General features: G+C 44.8%; 1 protein-coding gene across 44 annotated transcripts in view; it reads left to right on the plus strand.

Moving 5' to 3' along the window:
• Positions 1 to 22,694, plus strand: part of LOC118702294 (carcinoembryonic antigen-related cell adhesion molecule 1) — an 813,263-nt gene that overhangs the window by 32,430 nt on the left and 758,139 nt on the right. For 5 of the 44 annotated variants that reach the window (XM_036408097.2, XM_036408096.2, XM_036408105.2 and 2 more), the window contains one exon: positions 12,638 to 12,669. The exons of 38 other annotated variants lie outside the window; for them this stretch is intronic. In XM_036408097.2, coding sequence (XP_036263990.1) covers positions 12,638 to 12,669 — 32 coding nt within the window. Of the gene's footprint in view, positions 1 to 7,318; positions 7,598 to 7,998; positions 8,254 to 12,637; positions 12,670 to 22,694 lie in introns of all 44 variants that reach the window. One more of the 44 variants, XM_045570939.1, reaches the window with a different exon arrangement.

Here is a 22,694-nt window from a genome sequence, read left to right on the forward strand (position 1 = left end):
TGCCTCTCTCCTTGGGTGATTTTTGACTTTCTTATATTCCAGATCTTTGGTTTGGTTCTTGGGGCATGTTGATCTATAGTTAAGTTTCTGTATATTCTTTATTTCAGACTTTGTATGCTTAATTTCTGCCTGGTCCTTTTCCATTTTTTTTGGTATTCTCATTAAGGTCCTTGAAGGTCTCTCAAAGCTTTTTGGAGGTCTCATCAAGTTTCTCAAAGGTTTTTAGAAGATTCTTGAGTAATCTTATAAATGTGATACTGAACTGTGTGTTGTCCAGTAGTTTACCCTCCTCCATTTCTTCCATTCGTGTCATGTTTCTGTGTCTTCTCATTTTGTCTGCCTCCTTGTATTGATGAAGTTGCTTTGTGTGGTCAGTGACCTATAGGGACCAATAGCTCACCTTCCCCAATCACCTCAGATGGTTGCTTTTGCTATATCCCTTTGTGGGCTTAGTGCAAAGTCTTGGTGTAATTAAGCCTTGATTGCTGTTGGTACACTGGGAGCAACTGATCTCCCGGCCAATTGTCTGTAAGGACCTGCTGTGTCTATAAAGGAAGAACTGCTATGCTGGAGACACACCTTGTTTCAGTGGGGCTTTGGTGCTCACCGACACCATCTCCTGAATGTATCTCTTATGGGTGTGAGGGATTGAAACTGAGCACTAGAACTCTGGTTTCTGGGTCTCAATGAGGTGCAGTTCAGCTACTGTCTGAGGCCAGTATTGTCACAGGAGCTACAGCATGAACAACAGTCCTACCCTCCTTGGATCTGTTTGCCCCAGGTTGCAATTTTGCTAAACTGCAACAGAGAGGGCCATTCATATGCAAAAGCTGCTGCTTGGAGCTTGTGTGTGTTTGTAGGTTTTGTAGGACAGAGTCTCAGGGCCGAGCCTCAGGGCTTCACTAGGCTGGGGCATGGCCAATAGCGATGGCTGTCCGTCTGCGCCTCTCTGATGGTGTCCTGGTGTCCCCATGTCCCGGCATCTCCTCGTGTGTCGCACCACAGTACAACAAACAATCTCAGCTCTGCAAGCAAGCCAGACTCACTTTCCGACCTGATAGAAGACAATCTAGCCCCTCCCCAGAAACTAGATTTCAGAGAGATCAGGAGCTTGTCTCTCTTTGGGTTGAAGAAAGCACTGCCCTCCACCAGCCGGGATCCACCGCTGGCCTATATCGGGTCCAAGCCCTCCTACCTCAGTTTTTCACTGCTTGTGCCCTGGATTCTCCACTTTCTCTTTCAGTCTAGTTATAGGGCTTCCTCTCAGCCAGCTTTTCCTTGGTTTTGGGGAGATAGACATTTGTTTTAGTTTTTTGAAATTGTTGTGCAAGGCAGCCATTTAGGAGTGTTTGCTACACCGCCATCTTCGTTCCCTATACAAGAGGATTTTTAACCCTTGAGCTCTAAAATGCTGATTCTATACTAGTAATTATCTAAGATACTTGCAAAATGATCCTATATTGTGAATTAGGATAAAGTTATGAAAGTGTGACTCCCTAAATAGCTTCATTTAGGATTTGTCAGGTGGGGAGCATTTGGAACGATTGGTACACCAAAAATTCCCTCTTGGAAGTATTGGAGAAGATCCTTTCTTCCTAAGGCATAAACCTCAGAAGCCAAGCTCCTTCTTACTTTAAAAGAAGGTCCTACCTCTTGAGGGTAGTTATCTGTAGGTCTCAGGGAAGGATCCCAATAAAATATTTATCAGCTTTCCAGGTGCGTCCTTTCAGGGTTGAAAGTCAAAGCAGTAGATCCTGATATCAGCAATGTTCACACTCATCTGGTTTTGCTGCTTTTCTGGGCCTGGAGCTAAAACACAACTGAAGCCTAGATGTATTTGATGCCAATCTGTGAACTTCATCCTGAAGGGCTATTCTTAGGTCCTCTAGTTTATTTCCTCTAAGGGCGTCTAACCCACATGACTAAGAATATGCCAGGGAGAAAAGGTCAGGGAGGGCCTGAACCACATGACCAGTGATATGAAAGGTCAGAGGATCTACACTGCAAAACCAGGATATGCTCCGGGAGGAAAGGTTACCCAGGGAGCAAGGTCCCATTCCAGTTTTGCAACAATGCCAAAAACCTGGACTTTCTATTCTGGTGACCTTTCCTATTGTCCTTCTCTGCTCAGGCCTAACTGCCTACTATGCAAGCAAGGTGTGTGTGTGTGTGTGTGTGTGTGTGTGTGTGTGTGTGTGTGTGTGTGTGTGTGTGTATTTGTGTGTGTGTGTGTGTGTGTGTGTGTATGTGTGTACATGGGGAGGAGTCACTATGGGAGAAGGTAGAAGCCTCAGCAGTTATAGGAAATGACAATGAAAAGGAAAGAAGAGGGGAAGCAGGAATAATAGGAGGGCAGGGAGAAACCTGAGTACAGACTCCACCCCTGACCCATCTGACCAGGGAAGTGATCTTGGCCCAGGAGGAGACTCAGAGCACAGGGAAGGAGGAACAGCACATCTCACCACCAGGACAGCAGTGCTTGTGAGCATTTCTGGAATCCAAGCTCTTCCCTCAGAGGGAGGGACAGAGCAGGCAGCAGACACCATGGATTCCCCCTCAGCCCCTGCCCACAGAGGACTTCTCCCCAGTCAGGGGCTCCTGCTGGCTGGTGAGAGGGGACACTACCTGATGGTGGATGGGAGGAGGATAGGCACAGACTAGCTGGGGAATCCTGGTGAAACAAAAACAAGGGGGATTCTGTTTGTACTTGAGGGGAGAAGACAGGGGAGCACAGTAGGATGGGGGAGGGGACTCAGCAACAGGAAAATGATGTGGAAACGATGTGGCACAGGAAAACCTCAATGACTGCTCATTTCCCAACTTACTGATCACTGAGAGTTGAATGCTGAAAACTTCAGATATTAACAAATTATCTGAGCAGATGAGAGATTTAACCAGAGGCACTAAACATTGTCCTTACCACCAAGCTCAAAAATGGGCAGAATACACCCCAGGAAGTACAGGAACCTGCAACACTCACTCATTCACCCACAGGCACTAATAGCCTGTTGCAGGCACTAGGTGTGCAACACGGTCAGGCAAGCCTCTAGCCCCATGAAGCTCATGTTCTATGGGAAGAGGCAGACAAGGGAAGATCTGGATGTGATGTCAGGTTCCCCCTACTGCCCTTCAAGGAACAGCCCAGGGACAGGTCAAAAAGTGAAGACAGAGATCTTTAGAGGAGGAGATCAGTGAAGGGGTCTTCTAAGGACACCCTGAGTGTCAGAAGGGGTCTGAGGGCAGACATCTGGTTAACAATATTCAAAACACAGGAAATAATATGTTCAGAGGTGCTGAAGTCATGGTGGCCATGCTGCTGACCTTGACCACAGGAGACACACACACATGCTCTGAGCAAGGCTGAGAGATGAAGAGACCTGTTCAGGACCCATGGACTCATCTCTCCTTCCCAATACAGAACTCCAAATATTGATCAATTTCTCTCTTCCCTCCTAGCCTCACTCCTAACCTTCTGGAGCCTGCCCACCACTGCCCAGCTCACTATGGAATCAGTGCCGCCCAATGCTGTCGAAGGGCAGGATGTGCTTCTACGTGTCCACAACCTGCCTGGGAATGTTGCAGCCTATCACTGGTACAAAGGGAAAATATGGGAAAGTGATAGAATTGTATCATATGTAATAGGGACTCAAATTATTACCTTTGGGCCCGCAAACAGCGGTAGAGAGACAATATACCCCAATGGATCCCTCCTACTCCAGAAGGTCACCCTGAAGGACACAGGAAAATACGTCCTACAAGTCATACTAAAAGATTATGATGACAAAATTGTAACTGGAGAGCTCCATGTATACCGTGAGTAATTGCTCTCTAACCTCTGGGTGCCGGGTGAGTGAACTCTACTTCACACACAGGACTGACAGCCCTGGACTCTCCTCCATCCCCCTCTGCATTATGTTTTGGGCATTTAGTGCAGGACATACACCGTGGAAACAAACTTCCTATGATCAGAGTTCCCTTCCTGGATTCCATCCCTGTAGATATTCTCCTCAGAGAGAAGTCTGATGGGAGTGACTCAGCACAGGGAGACTCAGCATAGTCTCACTCCAGCCCCTAGCCCCTTTCCCATGACCATGACACTGAGAAAACCCTGCAGAGCTTGCTCACACCCTGGCCTAAGGGGACCCTGGAATCCTCACAGAGAAGCTCAGCCTTGGAACCCCTCCCAGACCTTTGTTTCAGGGCTCCTGACTCCAGGGAACCTGGGGAGCCTGGGTCAGGTTGGGTTTGACCTCCAGCAGGGCTGGGTGGGACCTGTGGCTCTACTCCTGCTCACCAGCCAGGGCTCAGCCCCAAGAGCCACATCAGAAGAGGGTTAGAGCCTAGTCCTTCAGATAAGCCGGTGTCAGGAGAGTGCAGATAGACAAAATATCCTGTACCATAAGCTGACTCTTATGAGGGACTTATGAGACTCTGGAGGGAAGTCAGGTCTCCAGGAGGGAACAGAGGGGAGAAAATGCTCCTGACAGCTCCTTTTCACCAGGGGTCAGCCCAGGAATTCTCTCTCTTGGAGGCAAATAATGGCAGTGGCCATGTCAGTCAGTGTGTCCTCCATACTGGGCTTGAGATTAAGTACTCAGGGAAGTTTTAAGGTCAATTCACAGACAACATGGTAATCCGGAGTCCATTTAGCATTTGTTCTCTTTTTATTCAGGGGAAACGGAGGCACAGTGTGATACAGCCATTGCATCAGACTCACACAGACACAGCAGGTCCTTCACAGCCACAGCCCACCCTCTCCTCCACCACAAGGGTCTTAGGTATCTGTGGACTCTGAGACCAGCCATTGATTCAGTGCTTTTTCTTAGCAGTCCCAGCTCAAAGTAGATTTCCTAGTCTGGTGAGTAAGCAAGTGGATAATTAATTTTCACTCTGAAATCAAATTACCTACAATAACATTCAGACTCAGTGCTGGGAATGCCCTGGCCTCAGGTTACCCACCACCCCTCCCTGCACTGGACTTAAAACCACTTATACGTTTCCTGAAGTGTTTGCGTCACTCCCATTAGCTGTGAAGAAAGGGACATTGACTTCTCACTCTCCACTGTACACCTGCTACCAGCTCAGGGACCAGCAGTCACTTGTGCTTTCATGAAAGACAGAAGGAATGATGGTGACTGATGACAGAATGAATGAATGAATGAGTGAATGAATGAGAGATGCATAATGGCTACAAAGACTGGAACCTCGATGCAGAGTCCTGAAAGGTTTTAGCCACACCTGTTCCCTGTCCCTACAGGTGCTAAGAGACATGTTCATCTCTCTGACCACCTGTCTCTGAAGCCCCCTCAGGAGCCAAGTCCCTTGGTGACTGTGGAGCTGTTCCACTATAAAAAGGTTTTCCAGGCTGCACTGCTTCTGCCCTGGGGTGGCTGTGGGCTTTTTGAAGTCACCTGTGACCACCCACTGCTCACCCAGGACATTCTGCCTCTCTCTTCTCCTTCCGGGTCCCTTATCTGATTCCTCCTTCATGCCAGAGACACAGCCCTGCTCTGATCTAGTTCCTCCACTGTGCAATCTCCCCAGATTGTCCTGCTAACACTTGTGTCCAAGCCCACCTTCCCGAGCAATAGAAGAGGACACAGAAATCAGTTGAAGCAGCATCCCCGGTCCCCTCATGAGCCAGTTTCCCAGGTCACCAGGAGAAAGAGCTTCTGCTGGGCCCCAACAGGGCTCCTATTCCCCAGGAGGCCCACAAGAGGAACAGGCCACATGACTGGGGCATGTAAATCATTGAACTGCTTTCTACATGACTCAACCAGGGAGTCAACAGCAGAAGGACTGGTCTGAGCCCCCAAAGCTCATGGGTTCACTTCATTCCTGACTGGTGATTCACACCCTTGTCCTGGTGAGGTTCCCATTCCTCTCATTGGTTCCTGATACCTTCTCAGGGTGGGCCTGGTGACCCTGCACCATCTGACTGGTTCACTGCTTGTTTCACACACATGTGTCATGAAGACACCTTGACCATAGGGTGGGAACCTCTCAGACTGTTAGATCCACCAGCTACTCTTCTTTCTTTTAGACGCTGCCCATTTGAATGAATATGACTCAGCTCCTGTTGTTTCCCGAGTTAGAAATATAAGGAAGAGCACAGGCCACATATCATGTGGGGGCTTCTCCCCACTGCCTGACTGTCCATGAAAACAGGGACAGACCTTCTTTCTAAACTTACTAAACATGGCAAATGCCTTTTTCCCAATCTGGTGTCATCCCTCACATTATACATCAGGGACACCTGGACTCATTCCCCACCTCACCCCAACACCCTCCTCTCCTCCCCCAATCACTTCTGTTCTCTAAGCAGGACTCACCTTCTCTCCATCTCAGGGAGTCCCTGATTTCAAACCCACTGTGGCTTTTTCCTTTCGTCACAGTGTGACCTGATTGGATGGCAGTACTTGGTCTATGACGTTTGTGCTCTAGACAGAGATTACTCCAGAAACTGAAATTACAACTTTGAGGCATGAGTGATTTTCACATATTCTTTCACAGTTTAACTTAAAATCTATCTCATAACTGCCAAACACAAATAGTCCCCGAGGGCCATATTTTCAGCAAGTTCATGCTCCTCCACCTTCCACAAGTCCTCCTTCTATACATGCTATTGCCTGCGTGTTGAGGAAGGATCCCTGCCCTCTGCAGTGGCAGAAATGACATTACAGACCAAAGCCAGAGAGCATAATTCTGCTGCAACTGCCAGCCATCTACTGCCATCCCTCACTCTTCTAAATCATGGCCCTGCAGGCTGGATAATAAACTGACTGGCAGACTTGCTTCTGGTCTCCCATGTATTGTTTCTGCTCAGACACCCGGTTCCAGGCCCCACTTGCCCAGTCCTCTCAGGGTTTAAGGACTATCGGGTGGTCCATCATTACTCATCTCCAGGTTAACCCTGGAAAGTGAGGCTTCATTGGAAACACATATCAACACAGAAATGTAGGTCTTTGTAGCTGGAAGAGACACAGCACCTGCACATTCCAGGTGAGCACAAGGACCCTAGTCAGCTGGTCAGTGAGGAAACAGGGAAGGTGCGGTGGGGTCTCTGCCTTTCCTGGGTCTCTCTGTGATCAAACCCTGATAGTTGTCTGATACCTGAGAAAGCCTCTGCTTTTCTCCCAGACATAGAGCAGGTGGCCTTACAATCTCCGAGCAATCAGCTCCTCATGCATTTGTTTCTCTTGTGATGCACAGACCAGCTTTTTTCTTTAAGAACTCTAGTTAGCTGAGAGGCACCAATTCTGATTGAAGAAGCCTTTGGAGGCCTCAATGGGCAATGTTCTCTCTGTTGTCTGCACAGTGGTGTTATCCAAACCCAACATCATAAGCAACAACTCCAACCCGGAGGAGCATAAGGACCCTGTTGTGTTAACGTGTGAACCTCAGACTGAGAACACCACCTACCTGTGGTTGATCAACAGTCAGTGTCTCCCAGTCAGAGCCAGGCTGCAGCTGTCCAAGGACAACAGGACCCTCACTTTACTCCTTGTTACAAGGAAAGACACAGGACCCTATGAGTGTGAAACCCAGAACTTTGTGAGTGCCGGCCACAGTGACCCATTCACCATGAATTTTCTCTGTGAGTAACCTCTGTCCCTGCCTGGGCCAAGCTGTCCACCTGAATCCACACTGCCAGAGGCCAGGCTATATCTGTCTCTCTCAGGTGAATGGACCTCCACTCTAAACGCCCAGGGTGGCCATCTGTTCCTGTACCAAGCACATCTGGGCAGGCTCAGCCTTGAGCCAAGACTGGGAGTGGGTGGGATGCTCCTGTCTGGAGAGGCTCAGAGTTAACAAGATTTCACGGGACAAACAGGTTAATGACTCAGACTCAGGCTCAGTGTATATAGGGGCTATGGTTGGGAATTTTTAAAACCAGCCTGTGACCCAGCTCAGAGGGAGAGTGTGGTCCTTACACAGACCAGGACCTTCCCCTTCCCTCTGATTACATCATGTGTGGCTGTGTTCTCTCTGCTCCAGATGGCCCGGACACCCCCACCATTTCCCCCTCCGACTCCCATTACATTCGTGAGACAAACCTCGGCCTCTCCTGCCAGGCAGCCTCTAACCCACCTGCATGGTATTCTTGGATTATCAATGGGAGTTCCCAGCACCCCACACAAGAGCTTTTTATCCCCAACCTCACTGCACATGACAGTGGATCCTTTACCTGCCTTGCCCATAATTCTGTCACTGGCCTCAAAAGGACCATGGGCAAGAGTATCACAGTCTATGGTAAGTGCCTCCTGAACCATCGGCACCAGGCTGTGTAATGCAGGTCTGTCTGGTTTTCAGAACAGAGCCTAGAGCACATGTGTCAAACACAAGGCCCGCGGGCCAAATCCGTCCCGCCAGGCCTTGCAATGTGGCCCGCACCGTGCTGTCATCACTGCACTCCGCTGCGTTTCCATCACAATGACAGTTTATGACTGTTCAGTAAACCATTCGGCCCGCGATTTAGGCTGGATTTTAGATTTTGGCCCCTTCTCTGATTGAGTTCGACACCCCTAGCCTAGAGGATGCTGTCTCTCATACTGGGCCATGGACAAAAGCAAATCACAGTCTTCCCCTGAACCCTCCCACTACATCTCTGTGGACTCTCCTCCCCCTGCTCTTTTGATTCATTATGACAGAGCTGGGATCCAGCCATGGAAAGTGTGGAGGGGGACCCCTCAGCCCCAGAAAGAGTCAAGTGGTAGAGGGAACTTCCCAGAGGGGAAAACAAAGGTCCTCAAGGTCAAGTTGCTTTTTCTGTCACTAACACTTTCTTTCTGTCACATCTTGTCTGTTACCTGCCCCATGTGCTACAAGGAACATACAAGGCTTTGAACAAGCTCACCTCTTTTCCCCAAACTAAAGGAGGAAACCACCTCTGAGGTGGAGTAATCAGGTCAGACCCCTGCTCCCTGAGCTGCTCCAGGCTCACCTGGTGACTGGTTGCTCTGTGCTCTCTGTTGTGGGACAGGAGTCCCTGGTGATGGGGCATGAATGGTCTGTCCTCTGACTGGCCAAATCATGTCACCCATCTACATTGTGGCCTCCCTCAGACCAAACAGTGAGCCACGGGGTAAACCCTTCTGATCTGTGTTCCTACTCTGCAGTCACCTGCTGTACAACACTGTGCAACATGAGCCTATGTGACATGCCTACAGAGCGCAATGAATGGTGGTGTTACTTGGCAAGTAGGTAGATTCATGGGACAGAAGGAGCAGTGCCACAAACTGTGTAGTTTACAGAGGAAGCTAAGACTACCAGTCTTTTGTTAAGACTGATTACTTCTCTCTAGTGACTTCCTTCTCCCTGATATTCTATCCACAGGCCAGGGAGTGAACATCTTATTCAGACAAAGAAATCCTTTAGATTGGAACTTCTCCAAGTCCTAAGGTCATAGCTGGGCCATTCTCATTCTCAAATAAATTATTTAACAAAAGGGAAATGCCTTCCCATCTCTATGTGTAGCTACCATACCAGAGAGGGGATGTGATTACTTAGAAAGTCACAGAAAGGTCTGGGAAAGAGTCACATAGAACTAAATGAGTGGAAAATGCCACCTGATGATGAAGATGCTGGACACACGATAAGGCTCCCGATGCTAATACCTCATATGTCCAGGGAGACAGGTGAGGGGTTACCCAAAGTTGATCTAGTCTGTCACCTACACCAAGATCGTCACCCTGCAGAGGTTAGAGTGCTCCTCTGGTGACCTTTACAGAGCTCACTGTGGCCTGTGAGTGGCTGACATCTATGAGGAAGGAGCCCACTCTCAATCACTTACCTCCTATGTTCTCCACAGAGCCAGTGAGGAAGCCTGCCCTCCTAGCCAGCAAAGCCACAGTCACAGAGCATAAGGATGCCGTGGTCCTGACCTGCCTCACAAATGACATGGGAATCTCCATCTGGTGGCTCTTCAAGAACCAGAATCTCCTGCTCACGGACAGGATGAAGCTGTCCCAGGACAACAGAACCCTCACCATAGACCCTGTCAGGAGAGAGGATGCTGGGGGTTATCAGTGTGAGGTCTTCAACCCCATTAGATCCAGGAAAAGTGACCCCCTCAGGCTGAATGTGCAATCTGAAGTTTCCCACTTGCCTTTGTATATTTCATAGAATAGGGAGTGAGATGGATGAAAGCCTTGAGGAGGTGAGAGCCTTCTTCAGAGCTTATAGAGCACATGGGTAAGGACCCCAGGATTAGACAAATCTTGTCATTGTCTTAGTTCCATGAATATTAGCTGTCTGACTACGAGGAAGGATCTCACTCACCTGAGCCTCAGTTTCCTCATCTCTAACCTAGAATAAAACAGCAGAAACTAAAAACCGTTATTAGAGTATTTATTGTAAGGTTAATGAGAATAAACCCCTCAGCCAGGGTCATGCTCAGTCAGTACTCATTCAATGTAACTATTATTTTTGGTATTTTTATGAGCGCTGTTGTCAGTAGCTGTACAGTCAAGCAGAACTCAGTGAAAATGTTGTTTATCACTCGCCAGTTCTGTGACTTCCAGCCATTTATTAAGCACCTCCCATCCCAGATTCTGTTTGTGCTTAGTGGGGATGACACCCCCATCCCTCATGGGACTGGAAGGTTCAGAGGACATGAAGGTTTAGGATTTCCCACCCTGCCTGGACCATCAAAAACACTCAGCACATTCTAATTACTCATCAGCACTGAGTTGGCAGGTAAGGTGCTCGCTAAGACTGTCCATGGTGATGGAAAAGAAGAAACAGGGGTAAGAGACAGAATATGTGAGGGAAAGAGGAGTTAAGAGGAAAATTACCAGGACATGGGAATAGTGGGTGTGAAAATATGAACATAGTTACAGCAAATGGAAGGTTTCAAATGTGCAAACCAGAGAAGGATGCAACCTCCAGAAGTGGATATCAGAAGGACAGACACACCCAAACCTCACCGACTAGGTGGCAGTTCCTTCCTCCCTCACCAGGCCTCCCCTGCAAGGCCCCTCTTGGTTTCCCCTGAATGGACTTGGGCCTTCTATCCTCCCCCTTTCCCTTCTCCTTTCAGCAGAACAAACCTACATGAACTACTCTGTGAGGACCGTTGTTGTCAGTGTGATTGGGGTGCTCATCATGGTGGCTCTGGGTACCTCCCTGGGCTACCCTATTTCCCTGAAAATAAGACAGTGTCTTATATTTTTTTTTCTCCCAAAGTTGTGCTAGGTCTTATTTTCAGGGGATGTCTTATCTTTCCACGTGCTAGGTCTTATTTTCGGAGGATGTCTTATTTTCGGGAAAACACGGTATTTCCTATACCTCAGGAGGACTAGGAGGTACCATGGCATTGCCTCACCCTCACCCTAATCCTGTCCCCTAACCCAGGCTGACCCCCAGCAGAGCCCAGGCCTGGAGGACAAAGGCCCCATCCTCAGAGGGTTCTGGACCAGCTCCCTGTAGCCTCCCAGCTTCCCTATGGATGTCCTTAATTCTCCATCCAGCTCCTCCCTCACCAGCTGCTGACCAGGTGGTTTCCTCAACAGCTTCCTCACCTATAAGTGAGGCATGATTAAGAAACTGTGCCCTCAGGACTGACCTGGTTTCCTCACTCACCTTCAGCAGTGCTGGCAGATAGTAAGTGCTCTGTAATGCACCTCCTATTGTTTATCTAAGTCCACCATCCCAGGTGAGGGGATGGGCTGCCTCAGGGTCTCAAAGTCATCCTGGCCAAGGACACACAGCTGAGGGTGAAAGAGTCTGGACAAGCAGGGTTGGATCAAATGCTCCCACAAAGCCATTTTGGTTACTACAACCCTGATGTGTGAGACAGGCAGACAGCAGAGCCTGTGGTGTGGATTTTGCCTCTAGGTCAAGTGGATGGGGACAGCACAGGCCACTGTCACAGTGTAGCACTGCAGGCCTGAGGAGCAGGGCTGGCCTCAAAGAGCACCACACTCATTCGGATGCTACATGAGGCTGGCACAGCTGACCCTTGCAGCCTTCACCTTTCCACTAAGTTATACCCTCAGAGAGGACTTCTGTCTTGCGTCCTCAGTCTCCTCCCTTTAACTCCTCCAAAACCCCCATCTGCCTGTGGGTCCTTCCCCTGTGGGCCCAGGTCAGCTCTGGATCCTTAAGATCTTTCCTCAGTTCCCCTCTTTGGGGTCTGTCCCCCGTAAACAGTGGAGAGAGGCCTCCACACTCTGCTGGGAGAGGAGACCCTCCCTGACCCCTGTTGTGACACCAAAGCTCCCTGCACCCCTCACATTAAGTCTGACCTTTCCCAGGGCCAGTGACCCGCGTGGCCTCCAAGAGCACCCATCCCCAGCGGCCACCCCTGGTGAGTGTCTGTTCAGCTTGGATCCCCTGGGCCTGCCCCAAAGTGGCCACCCCTGCCCTTGTCCCTCAGGCTCTGACCCTTCCTTGGGCTTCAAGGGGGATTCTTATCACCACTCTGCACAGGGGACCCCTACTCACCAGTAAACCCGACCTGTAATCTGTGTCAAGTGTCACCACCTCTCCCTCACTGGACCCTGAAATGGCAAGAGGGTCTTACCTTGGGAGATGACCTTTTACCCTTGGCTCTTGGGAGCTAAAGAACCATCCTCTCCTGGAAGAACAGGCTAAAGCTTCCTCCTGGATGGGTACTAACTGTCTCTGCTCCCAGGCCAGGGTCCCTCTGGAACCTCTGCCTTCTCAGTAAGTGCATCCCCTCCCTGTTTCCTTACCCAAGGCCTCAGCGACCCATGCTCAGGTTAGGGGCACCATCGAACCTCACAACATAGCACAGACCCCCTACCCAGAACAGGAGCCCTGTCCTGGCTTAGTGGGGCCCTAGTATTAGGGGAGGACAGGGCAGGGAACAGATGGCCTTTTGCAATCTAAAACCTAACAAACTGCAGCTGGGTCAGAGAGCCCCAGAGCTTCCAAAAGAAGGCCCAAGTTTTGGCAGTAGCCTGCATTCCTTCACAGCTGGGCCTCATCTGGGCACCTCTAAACCCCAAACAAGGAGGAGGAATCTACAGATCTCTCTGTAGCTCCTGCTGGGTGGATTCACACAGTGGCTGACTTGCACCTCCTTGGAGATCCAAGAGCCAGTGTAGCGAGGAGTCAGAGTGAGACCAACCAGATTACAACTCTTCACATCCATAAGAGACACACTCAGGGGGCAGACTCAATGAGCGCCAAAGCCCCACTGAAGCAAGTCCTACCTCATAAGGGTGTCTCCAGCACAGAAATTCTCCCATTGTAGACACAACTGGTCCCCACTGCCAATTGGCTTGGAGGTCAATTCCTCCCAATGATACCAACAGCAATCAAGGCTTAAGTACAACAAGATTGTGCACACAGCCCACAAAGGGGTGCACCAAGGGTGTCTGCCTCAAGTAATTAGGGAGGCTGAGCCATTGGACCCTATAGGACACCTGGCACACAAAGCCACTCTATCAACACAGGGAATCAGCCAAAATGTGGAGAGAAAGAAACAGGTGACAAATGAAAAAAAATGGAGGAAAGCAAATGACTGGATATAGAGTTCAAAATCACGGTTATAATGTTACTCAAGAATCTTCCATAATCCTCTGAGAAATTTAGTGAGACCCTCAACGATATGAAAAAGAACCAATCAGAAATTAAGCATACACTGACTGAAATAAAGAATAATATATAGAGATCCAACAGCAGACTAGAGTATCCTATACGAATCAAGTCAAAGATTTGAAATACAAAGAAGCAAAAAAACACCCAACCAGAAAAGAAAAAAATAAGAAAAAAATATGAAGAGAGAAAAAAGTAAAGATAAAAAGTATTATCAACAAATGCTTATCTATCAACAAGTGGATCTAAAAATCAAGTGAATTAAAAATCTAAGGAACAGAATAAACTGGTGAATATAATAGAATCAGGGGCAAAGAAAGGGAGTGGATTGACAATTATCATGGGGAAAGGGGTGTTGGGGGTGCAGGAAGAGACAGACTAAAATCATACACTTATGGATGAGGACAATGGAACCGGGTGGAAGGGAGATATGGGGAGAAAAGGGAGAAAGAATTGTAATAATCTGAGCAATAAAGATTTATTAAATTAAAAGATAAAGCACAGGAACAAAACAGGGTTACCCAATCTCAGCACTGCTGCTTGACATAGTACTGGAAGTGATAGTCATAAGGATTAGACAAGAAGAAGAAATAAAAGAAGAAATAAAATATCCAAATTGGAAGAGAAGAAGTAAAGCTGTCATTATTCACAGATGACATGATATTGTACTTAGAAAATCCCAAAGACACCTTAAAAAAAAACTACAATACTTAATAAATTTGGCAATGTAGCAGGATACAAAATTAACACCCAGGAATCTATGTTTCTTTATACACCAGTAATGAGCTCACAGAAAGGAAAACTAAAAAAAAAAAAAATCCCATTTACTATTGCAACAAAAAAAATTTAAGATACCTAAGAATGAACTTAACTAAGGAGGTAAAAGACCTGTACTAGAAAAATTACAGGATGATGAAAAAAGAGATAGAGGAAGACCTAAGCAAATGGAAGAATATACCATTTTCATGGATTGGTAGAATTCACATCATTAAAATGTCCATACTACCCAAAGCAATCTACAGATTCAATGTAATCCCCATTAAGATACCAATGCGACTAAACCGGTTTGGCTCAGTGGTAGAGCGTTGGTCTGCAGACTGAACAGTCCCAGGTTTGATTCTGGTCAAGGGCATGTACCTGGGTTGCAGGCACATCCTCAGTAGGGGGTGTGCAAGAGGCAGCTGGTCAATGTTTCTCTCTCATCGACGTTTCTAACTCTCTATCTCTCTCTCTTTCTCTCTGTAAAAACTAAAATATATTTTTAAAGAAAGATACCAATGCAATATTTCACAGACCTACGACAAACTCTCCAAAAATTCATATGGAATTAAAAACAAACAAACAAAAAAAAAAAAAACTCGAATAGCTGCAGCAATCTTGAGAATGAAATAACCAAGCTGGAGGGATCACAATACCAGATATCAAGCTATGCTACAATGCCACTGTTCTCAAAACTGCCCAGTACTGGCACAAGAACAGACATAGAGACCGATGGAACAGAACTGAGAACCCAGAAATCGACCAATGCTATTATGGTCAATTAACATTTGACAAAGGAGGCAAGAGCATACAATGGAGTCAACTTAGTCTTTTCAATAAATGGTGTTGGGAAAATTGAACATATACATGCAAAAAAAATGAAACTAGCTCACCAACTTACACCATACACAAAAATAAACTCAAAATGGATAAAGGACTTAAACATAAGACAGGAAACCATAAAAATCTTAAAAGAATTCATAGGCAGCCAAATAGCAGATATATGTCATAGCAATACAGCTCCTAGGGCAATGGAAACTAAAGAGAAAATAAACAAATAGGACTACATCAAAATAAAAAGCTTCTGCACAGAAAAAAAAAAAAAAAAAAACAAGAATGCCCACTGCATGGGTGAACATATTTGCCAATGTTATCTCTGATAAGGGTCTAATCTCCAAAACTACAGGGAACTCAGACAACTTAACAAAAGGAAGATAAACAATCCAACCAAAAATAGGCAAAGGACTTAAATTGGCACTTTTCAAAAGAGGACATAAAGAAGCCAATAGATATATGAAAAAATGCTCAAGGTCACTAATCATCTGAGAGATGTAAATCAAAACAACAATGAGGTGCCATCTCACCCCTGTCAGAATGGCTATCATCAACAAATCAACAAACAATAAGTTCTGGCAAGGATGCAGAGAAAAAGGAATCTTCATGCACTATGGATGGGAATGTAGACTAGTGCAGCCACTTTGGAAAACAGTATGGAGTTTCCTCAAAAAATCAAAAATGGAACTTCCATTTGACCCAATAATCCCACTTCTAGTAATATATACCAAGAAATCAGAAACACCTGTCAAAAAGGATATATGCACCCCTACGTTCAGAGCAGCACAATTTGCAATAGCAAAGATTTGGAAACAGCTTAAATGCCCATCAGCAGATGAGAGGGAAAAAAACCGTGGTACATCTACACAATGGAATACTATGCTGCTGTAAAAAGAAAGGAACTTCTACCATTTGCAACAGCATGGGTGGACATGGAGAACATCATTCTAAGCGAAATATGTCAGTGGGAGAAAGATAAATATCACATGATCTCACTCATTTGTGGAATATAATGAACATAAACTGATGAACAAAAATAGAGACAAAAGGGGGAAATATTTTAGAATATAATACAAGTAATCCTGTTATTTGCATATTTTTAATATTTCCTCCAACGTTTGTGATATGATAGGATGCTAGTACAGTTTTGGTAAACTTATTATACTTAAAAATCCTTTTTTCTTGAAATGTTGTTTATTGCATGTAACATTATTATATTTAAAACCATTTTTCTTGCGATATAAAATAAAAACAAAAATCTCTGGAAGATAACTACCTAAGAAATAACTTTTAACTTATTTCAACTATTCTTTTCTAAATTAGTAAATTTTTTAAGGTTATTGAATTTCTAGATATTTTGAAATAACATGAAATACTAAAACATTGATTGCTAAATAAGCCTTTAAATTTGTCTGCTTTTGTCTTTATTGCCTAAAATCTGTAATATGGATTTAAGGTTTTGATAGAATGTCTGGTGCTTGACGGTTTCTTAAAAGTGCAAGTGTGTTTAAAATGTGTTAATGAATGTCAATCTAAGGAATGTTAGTCACTTATTTTGTTTTTATTGGAAATTGAGCTTTCTGAGAGTTAAACGTTCAAATGAATTTGGGAGAAATTATATGGTTGTGATAATAGAATGCATGAAGGATGGAAATTCATTTTTGAGCAAAATAATTCTTGCATTTTCTCTGTGAAAATTCGTATTTTGAATTATGTTAAGGTCTTTATGTGTATGGCCTTTATGTGTATGTGTTTGTCAGTGTATTGCTTCTGGTAACTTTTCAGCCTTTGGATGGCATTACTAGAATATAACATTTTATTGGACTGATTTTAAAAAGTTAAAATACTTATAAAATTCAGCAGAATTCTGTGGTCTGAACAAAATTTTTTATATTAAAATTGGTTTAATTTTGAGTAATGTCCTTTAGAGTTATTACCATAACATATGTTTTTTCCTAGATTTACAAAGAGTTTATGATATAATCTTTGGGTTAAGTATATTTGACAAGCTATCTAAAGTTTAATTTGTAAGACTTTAAATGAGAGATGATTTGAGACATTCCAACGGGCCCTGGAATAACTCAAGGATTTATTCTCTCTTCTTAAAACAGATATTTTTAAACTAAACTAGGCCAATTTAATGTGCTTGAAATTATATGGGAAGCTTTGTCAAATAAAAATTAATAAGCTTTGTCAAATAAAAATTATTGTTCTATTTATATACAAATATTTTATTAAAATGAATGTTATAAAAATTTCAGTCTGCTTTAGAAAGGAACTTGCAAATATTCAGAGCCAAATTCAAACAGGAAACTTTCAGAGTAGCATGTGTCCAGTCAGGGATACTGGGGCAAGCCAAGAGTGATGATTCCCTGTGGGAGACATCTGGCAGTAATATGCTGGACATTTGTGTTTCACATTGGAAGTTTATGTATTATTTTCTTTCTTTCTTAAAAAAATATTTTTAATTAATTTCAGAGAGGAAGGGAGAGGGAGAGAAAGATAGAAACATCCTACCTAATAAAGGAGTAATATGGAAATTAACCATCAATCCACTCCAAAATCTATGTCCACAAGCCACACCCACAAGCCAATCAGAGCAATTATGCAAATAAATCCAACCAAGATGAGCCACAGAGAGCAGGAGGGAGGTGTTTCCCCAGCAAGGGAGGAAGCCAAGCTTTCCGCCAGCCTTTGCTGGCCTAAGACTCTACTCAAGGCTACAAAGTTTCAATTATAGAAGGTAAACAAATCCAAACAGAAACAGCTGCCACCACAGGGCAAGTAGGAGGCTTGGCTCTGCTCCAGGCTACAAAATTTCAATTGTAGAAAGTAAATTTATCCCAGATACCAGGGCCTCTGCTTGAGTCACTAAGGGGCGTGGCTAGCCTGCTAACCACCATAGGCTCCTTGCTTAGGCCACCCCATGCCCCAAGAGAACCCCCATCCTGATCTGGGACACCCTTCAAGGCAAACCAGTTGGCCCCCAACCATGCACCAGGCCTCTATCCTCTCTAATAAAAGAGTAATATGCAGATTGACCATCACTCCAACAGACAATATTGCTGCCCCCACGTGGTCAAAGATCCTGCCCCTATGTGGACACAAGATAGCAAGTAGGGGAGGGCAGTTTGGAGGCACCAGGCCTGCAAGGGAGGGCAGTTGAGAGGGACCAGGCCTGCAAGAAAGTGCAGTTGAGGGCAATCAACCCTGCAGGGGAGGCCAGTTAGTGGTGACCAGGCTGGCAGAGGAGGGAAGTTGGGAGTAAACGGGCTTGCAGAGGAGCAATTAGACATTAATCAGGCTGGCATGGGGGTGGTTAGGGGGTGATCAGGCTGGCAGGCAATCAGGAAGGCAGGCACATGAGCAGTTGGGAACCAGCAGTCCTGGATTGTTAGGCCACTGAGATCAGGCCTAAACAGGCAGTTGGACATCCCTTCAGGAGTCCCAGATTGGAGAGGGTGCAGTTTGGGCTGAGGGACACTCCCCCACCACATGCACAAATTTCATGTACCAGGCCTTTAGTTGCATTATAATAAAATCTATAACCATGCCACTTTTAAATTTTGTCATTCATGGAAAAAAAAAAAAGCTATTTCTTTACTTTGATGCATTTGTAGGTATACATATCTTTAGAAAAATTCATGAAAAGGGCTCTGACCTGTTCTAACTTGTAGGCTTTAAGGAGGTCATATCTCTGAACTGGATGAAGACTTATAGAACTTCAAGGAATAACTGAACTCAAAAGACTGCTGGCAAATAATCAGGATAAACAAAAATAACTATGGGACTAGATGAATTGAGAATAATTACTCTTCTCACTTTGTTTAAAATATTGTTGATTTTTAAATTTTTGTACTCCAAATATAAGGAAAACTAAAAAGCAGATATTCTGCATTATAGGATCTAATAAATTTAGTGACATTCATTTCACAGTATTCCCAGGAAACAAAGATTCAAAGAACATGACAACCTGAAGAATTTTTGTCCATTGGGAAATATATGAATTAAAGGCTCTCTCCAACAGTGTTAAAGGAGCCATACCTTATCAGGCACCTAACCATGAATGGACATTTGCCTTCATCTCAAGGATGAAGTATCATCTCTGATACTTGCCTTCATCTCAAGGATGGAGAAGCCACTGACTATGGGGGAGGAAGACAGCCATCCCAAGATGTCGACAAGGCCTGTACGCTGACAAGTTGATGCTGCTCAAACCTTGCTTTTATATAATCTATTGTTATTGATTAAATGAATATAAAATTATTTTTATATTGCTACTAGAGACCCAATGCACAAAATTCTTGTGCTCAGGGAGAGAGTGAGTAAGTCCCTCAGCCCAGCCTGCACCCTCTTGCAGTTGGGGAGCCCTCAGGGGATGTCCAACTGCTGGCTTAGACCCACTTCCCACTGAAAGTGGGCATAAACTGGCAGTCAGGCATCCTTAGCACTGCTGCAGAGGCAGGAGAGGCTCCCGCCACCACAGCTGCTACTGTGCTCACCAACTGTGATCCCGGCTCAGGGCTTTTGGCTGAGCAGCGCGCCCCCTGTGGGAATGCACTGACCACCAGGGGGCCAGTTCCTGTGTTAAGCATCTGCACCTTGGAAGTCAGTGCACATCATAATAATGGTTGTTCTGCTGTCTGGTAGATTTGCATACTAGCATTTTATTATATAGGATTATCCTCCTTATGGTTTCTTAGTGAAATAATATGTCCCCTTTCCCTATTAGACATGAACTATTTAACTTGGGTACCTGCTGTGTGCTAGACCGAGCATGTCAAACTCGTGGCCCGTGGGCTACATGTGGCTCACAACCAATATTTTCGTGGCCCAGCCAATATAACAGTATGTAAGGAACGTTTTAATAAAAATTTTGTAACTTAATTTTTACAATATCCCGTTATAGGTAATTATGAATAATGAACTACAACATTCACTAATGACTGATTACTATGATTGTGTTGCATTCATTTCCCTTATGCGCCTTACACACAGGCGCACCATTTCTCTTCACTAATACTAGCAGTGAATATTTTAGCAGCTGATTGCCACATCATTAGTCTTATGATGCACACTTGTTTGGTGTGCATGCCAGAAAATATTTGGCTTTCGGAGAACAAGACAATAGGTTTATTTGCATTATGATTATTAATTTTTGCAGTTATTTGGTGACTGGTAAGTTAATGTTCAAGAAAAAATATTAATTTTTATTAAAATGTTCTATTATTTTATGTAAATGATTATACATTAATTTCAGCCCTTTGTATTCAGCATGTCTCTATCAAAATCATGTGGTAGTAAAAATAAACTAAAAATTGCTGACAAACATCGACATTTCTAAGAAAACTGGGAATTGCAGTATTTTTGCTGTGAGGTAAAAAATAAAATAATCTGCTTGACATGTAATAATACTATTAGTATACCAAAGTTATACATTGAAAATTGAAGCCTTTGTTTTTTTGCTGCCCACATAAACTTAAACCTTGTTTATTTGGCCCGTGTTAGCCTCTGAGTTTGATATGCTCACTGGTATACTAGACAATGATATTCTGATTATCAGTTATGATAATGAAGTTAACTGTTTTGTTGGCAACACTCTGTGGTCTTCTACTATCAATATAAGTTTTGGTACATTTTTTCAGGCTATCATTCTATCTAATAAATCCTAATATGCTAAGTGTCCAACTGTTTGTTTGACCATTCGACCAGTTGCTATAATGCTCACTGGTCACCAGGGGGCAGATGCTCCAAATGGTAGGTTAGCTTGCTGCTAAAGTCCAACTAATCAAGACTGGGCAAGATGAGCGGGACCAGCCCTGGAACCCTACAACAGTCCCTCACTGATCATGCACTGGTAGGGTCACTCAGCTTGACCTGTGGGGAATGGGCCAAAACCAACTCTCCCAGATTTAGAGCAGGCACAGGCCAGGCCTAGGGACTCCATTGGTGTATGAATTCGTGCACCAGGTCTCTACTATCCTATCTAATAAAAGAGTAATATGCAAATTGACCATTACTCCAACACACAAGATGACTGTCCCCATGTGGACACAAGATGGCCACCACAAGATGGCCAGCATGGGAGAGCAGTTGTGGGCAATCAGGCCAGCAGAGGAGGGCAATTGGGGGGACCCAGCTTGCAGAGAAGAGCAGTTGTGGGGGACTAGGCCTGCAGGGGAGCAGTTAGGGATGACCAGGTCTACAGGGGAGGGCAGTTAGGGACAATCAGGTTGGTAGGGGAGTGGTTAGGGGATGATCAGGATGGCATTCAGAAGCAGTTACGGCAATCAGAAAGGCAGGCAGGCGAGCAGTTTGTAGGCAGCAGTCCTGGATTGTGAGAGAGATCCCAGATTGGAGAAGGTGCAGGCTAGGCTGAGGGACACTCCCCCCATTCCCCCCGCACAAATTTCATGCACTGGGCCTCTAGTCTATTATTAAGTACTTACCTTGGACAAACCCCTCCAAGAACACCTCCTTAATAATTCCCCTGGTAGAATTACATTTAGATCTAATCTAGATCAATATTTTAGATGAATATTGTCTAAATATAGGAATGGATGAAATTAACTTCCCAGAAAAAAATTGTTATTCCTGGATAGTAATAGATACCTGTTCCTCCTCAAGTCCTTCCTTGTCTAATATTAGACATTTTTTGTTCCTAATCAGTGTTATTGGTTTAATATTGTTGCTTTTTTTAATTTTTTTTATTAAATTATTATCTGTGTACATATTTTAACATTGCTCCCCCTCCCATAGATACCCTCCCTCCACAGAGTATTGTGTCCATTGGTTGTACTTATATGCATGTATACATGTCCTTCAATTGATCTATTATCTCCCCCAGATCTCTCTACCCTACCTGCTATAATTTGACAGTCTGCTTGTTGCTTTACTGTCTCTATATCTATCTTTTTGTTCATCATTTTATAATGTTCTTTATTATCCATAAATGAGTGAGGTCATGTGGTATTTCTCTTTCATTGACTGGCTTATTTCACTCAGCATGATGTTCTCCAATTCCATCCAGGTTGCTGCAAATGATGAGACTTCCTTCTTTTTTATGGCAACATAGTATTTCATTGTGTAGATGTACCATGGTTTTTGGATCCAATTGTCTGCTGACGGGCACCTAGGCTGTTTCCAAATTCTAGCTATTGTAGATTGTGCTGCTATGAACATAGGGGTGCATATATCCTTTCTGATTGGTGTTTCTAGTTTCTTGGGATATATTCCTACGAGTGGGATTACTGGGTCAAATGAGAGTTCCATTTTCAGTTTTTTGAAGAAATTCCACACTGTTCTCCACAGTGGTTGCACCAGTCTGCATTCCCACCAGCAGTGCACAAGGGTTCCTTTTTCTCCGCAACCTTGCCAACACTTGTCGTTTGTTGATTTGTTGATGTTGGCCATTCTGACAGGTGTGAGATGGTACCGCATTGTTGTTTAGATTTGCATCTCTCGGATAATTAGTTATTTTGAACATGTTTTCATGTGCCTTTTGGCCTTCCTTCTGTCTTCTTTTGAAAATAATC

The sequence above is a fragment of the Pipistrellus kuhlii genome, unplaced genomic scaffold, assembly GCF_014108245.1.
Source record: "Pipistrellus kuhlii isolate mPipKuh1 unplaced genomic scaffold, mPipKuh1.p scaffold_m20_p_38, whole genome shotgun sequence".
NCBI lineage: Eukaryota > Metazoa > Chordata > Mammalia > Chiroptera > Vespertilionidae > Pipistrellus > Pipistrellus kuhlii.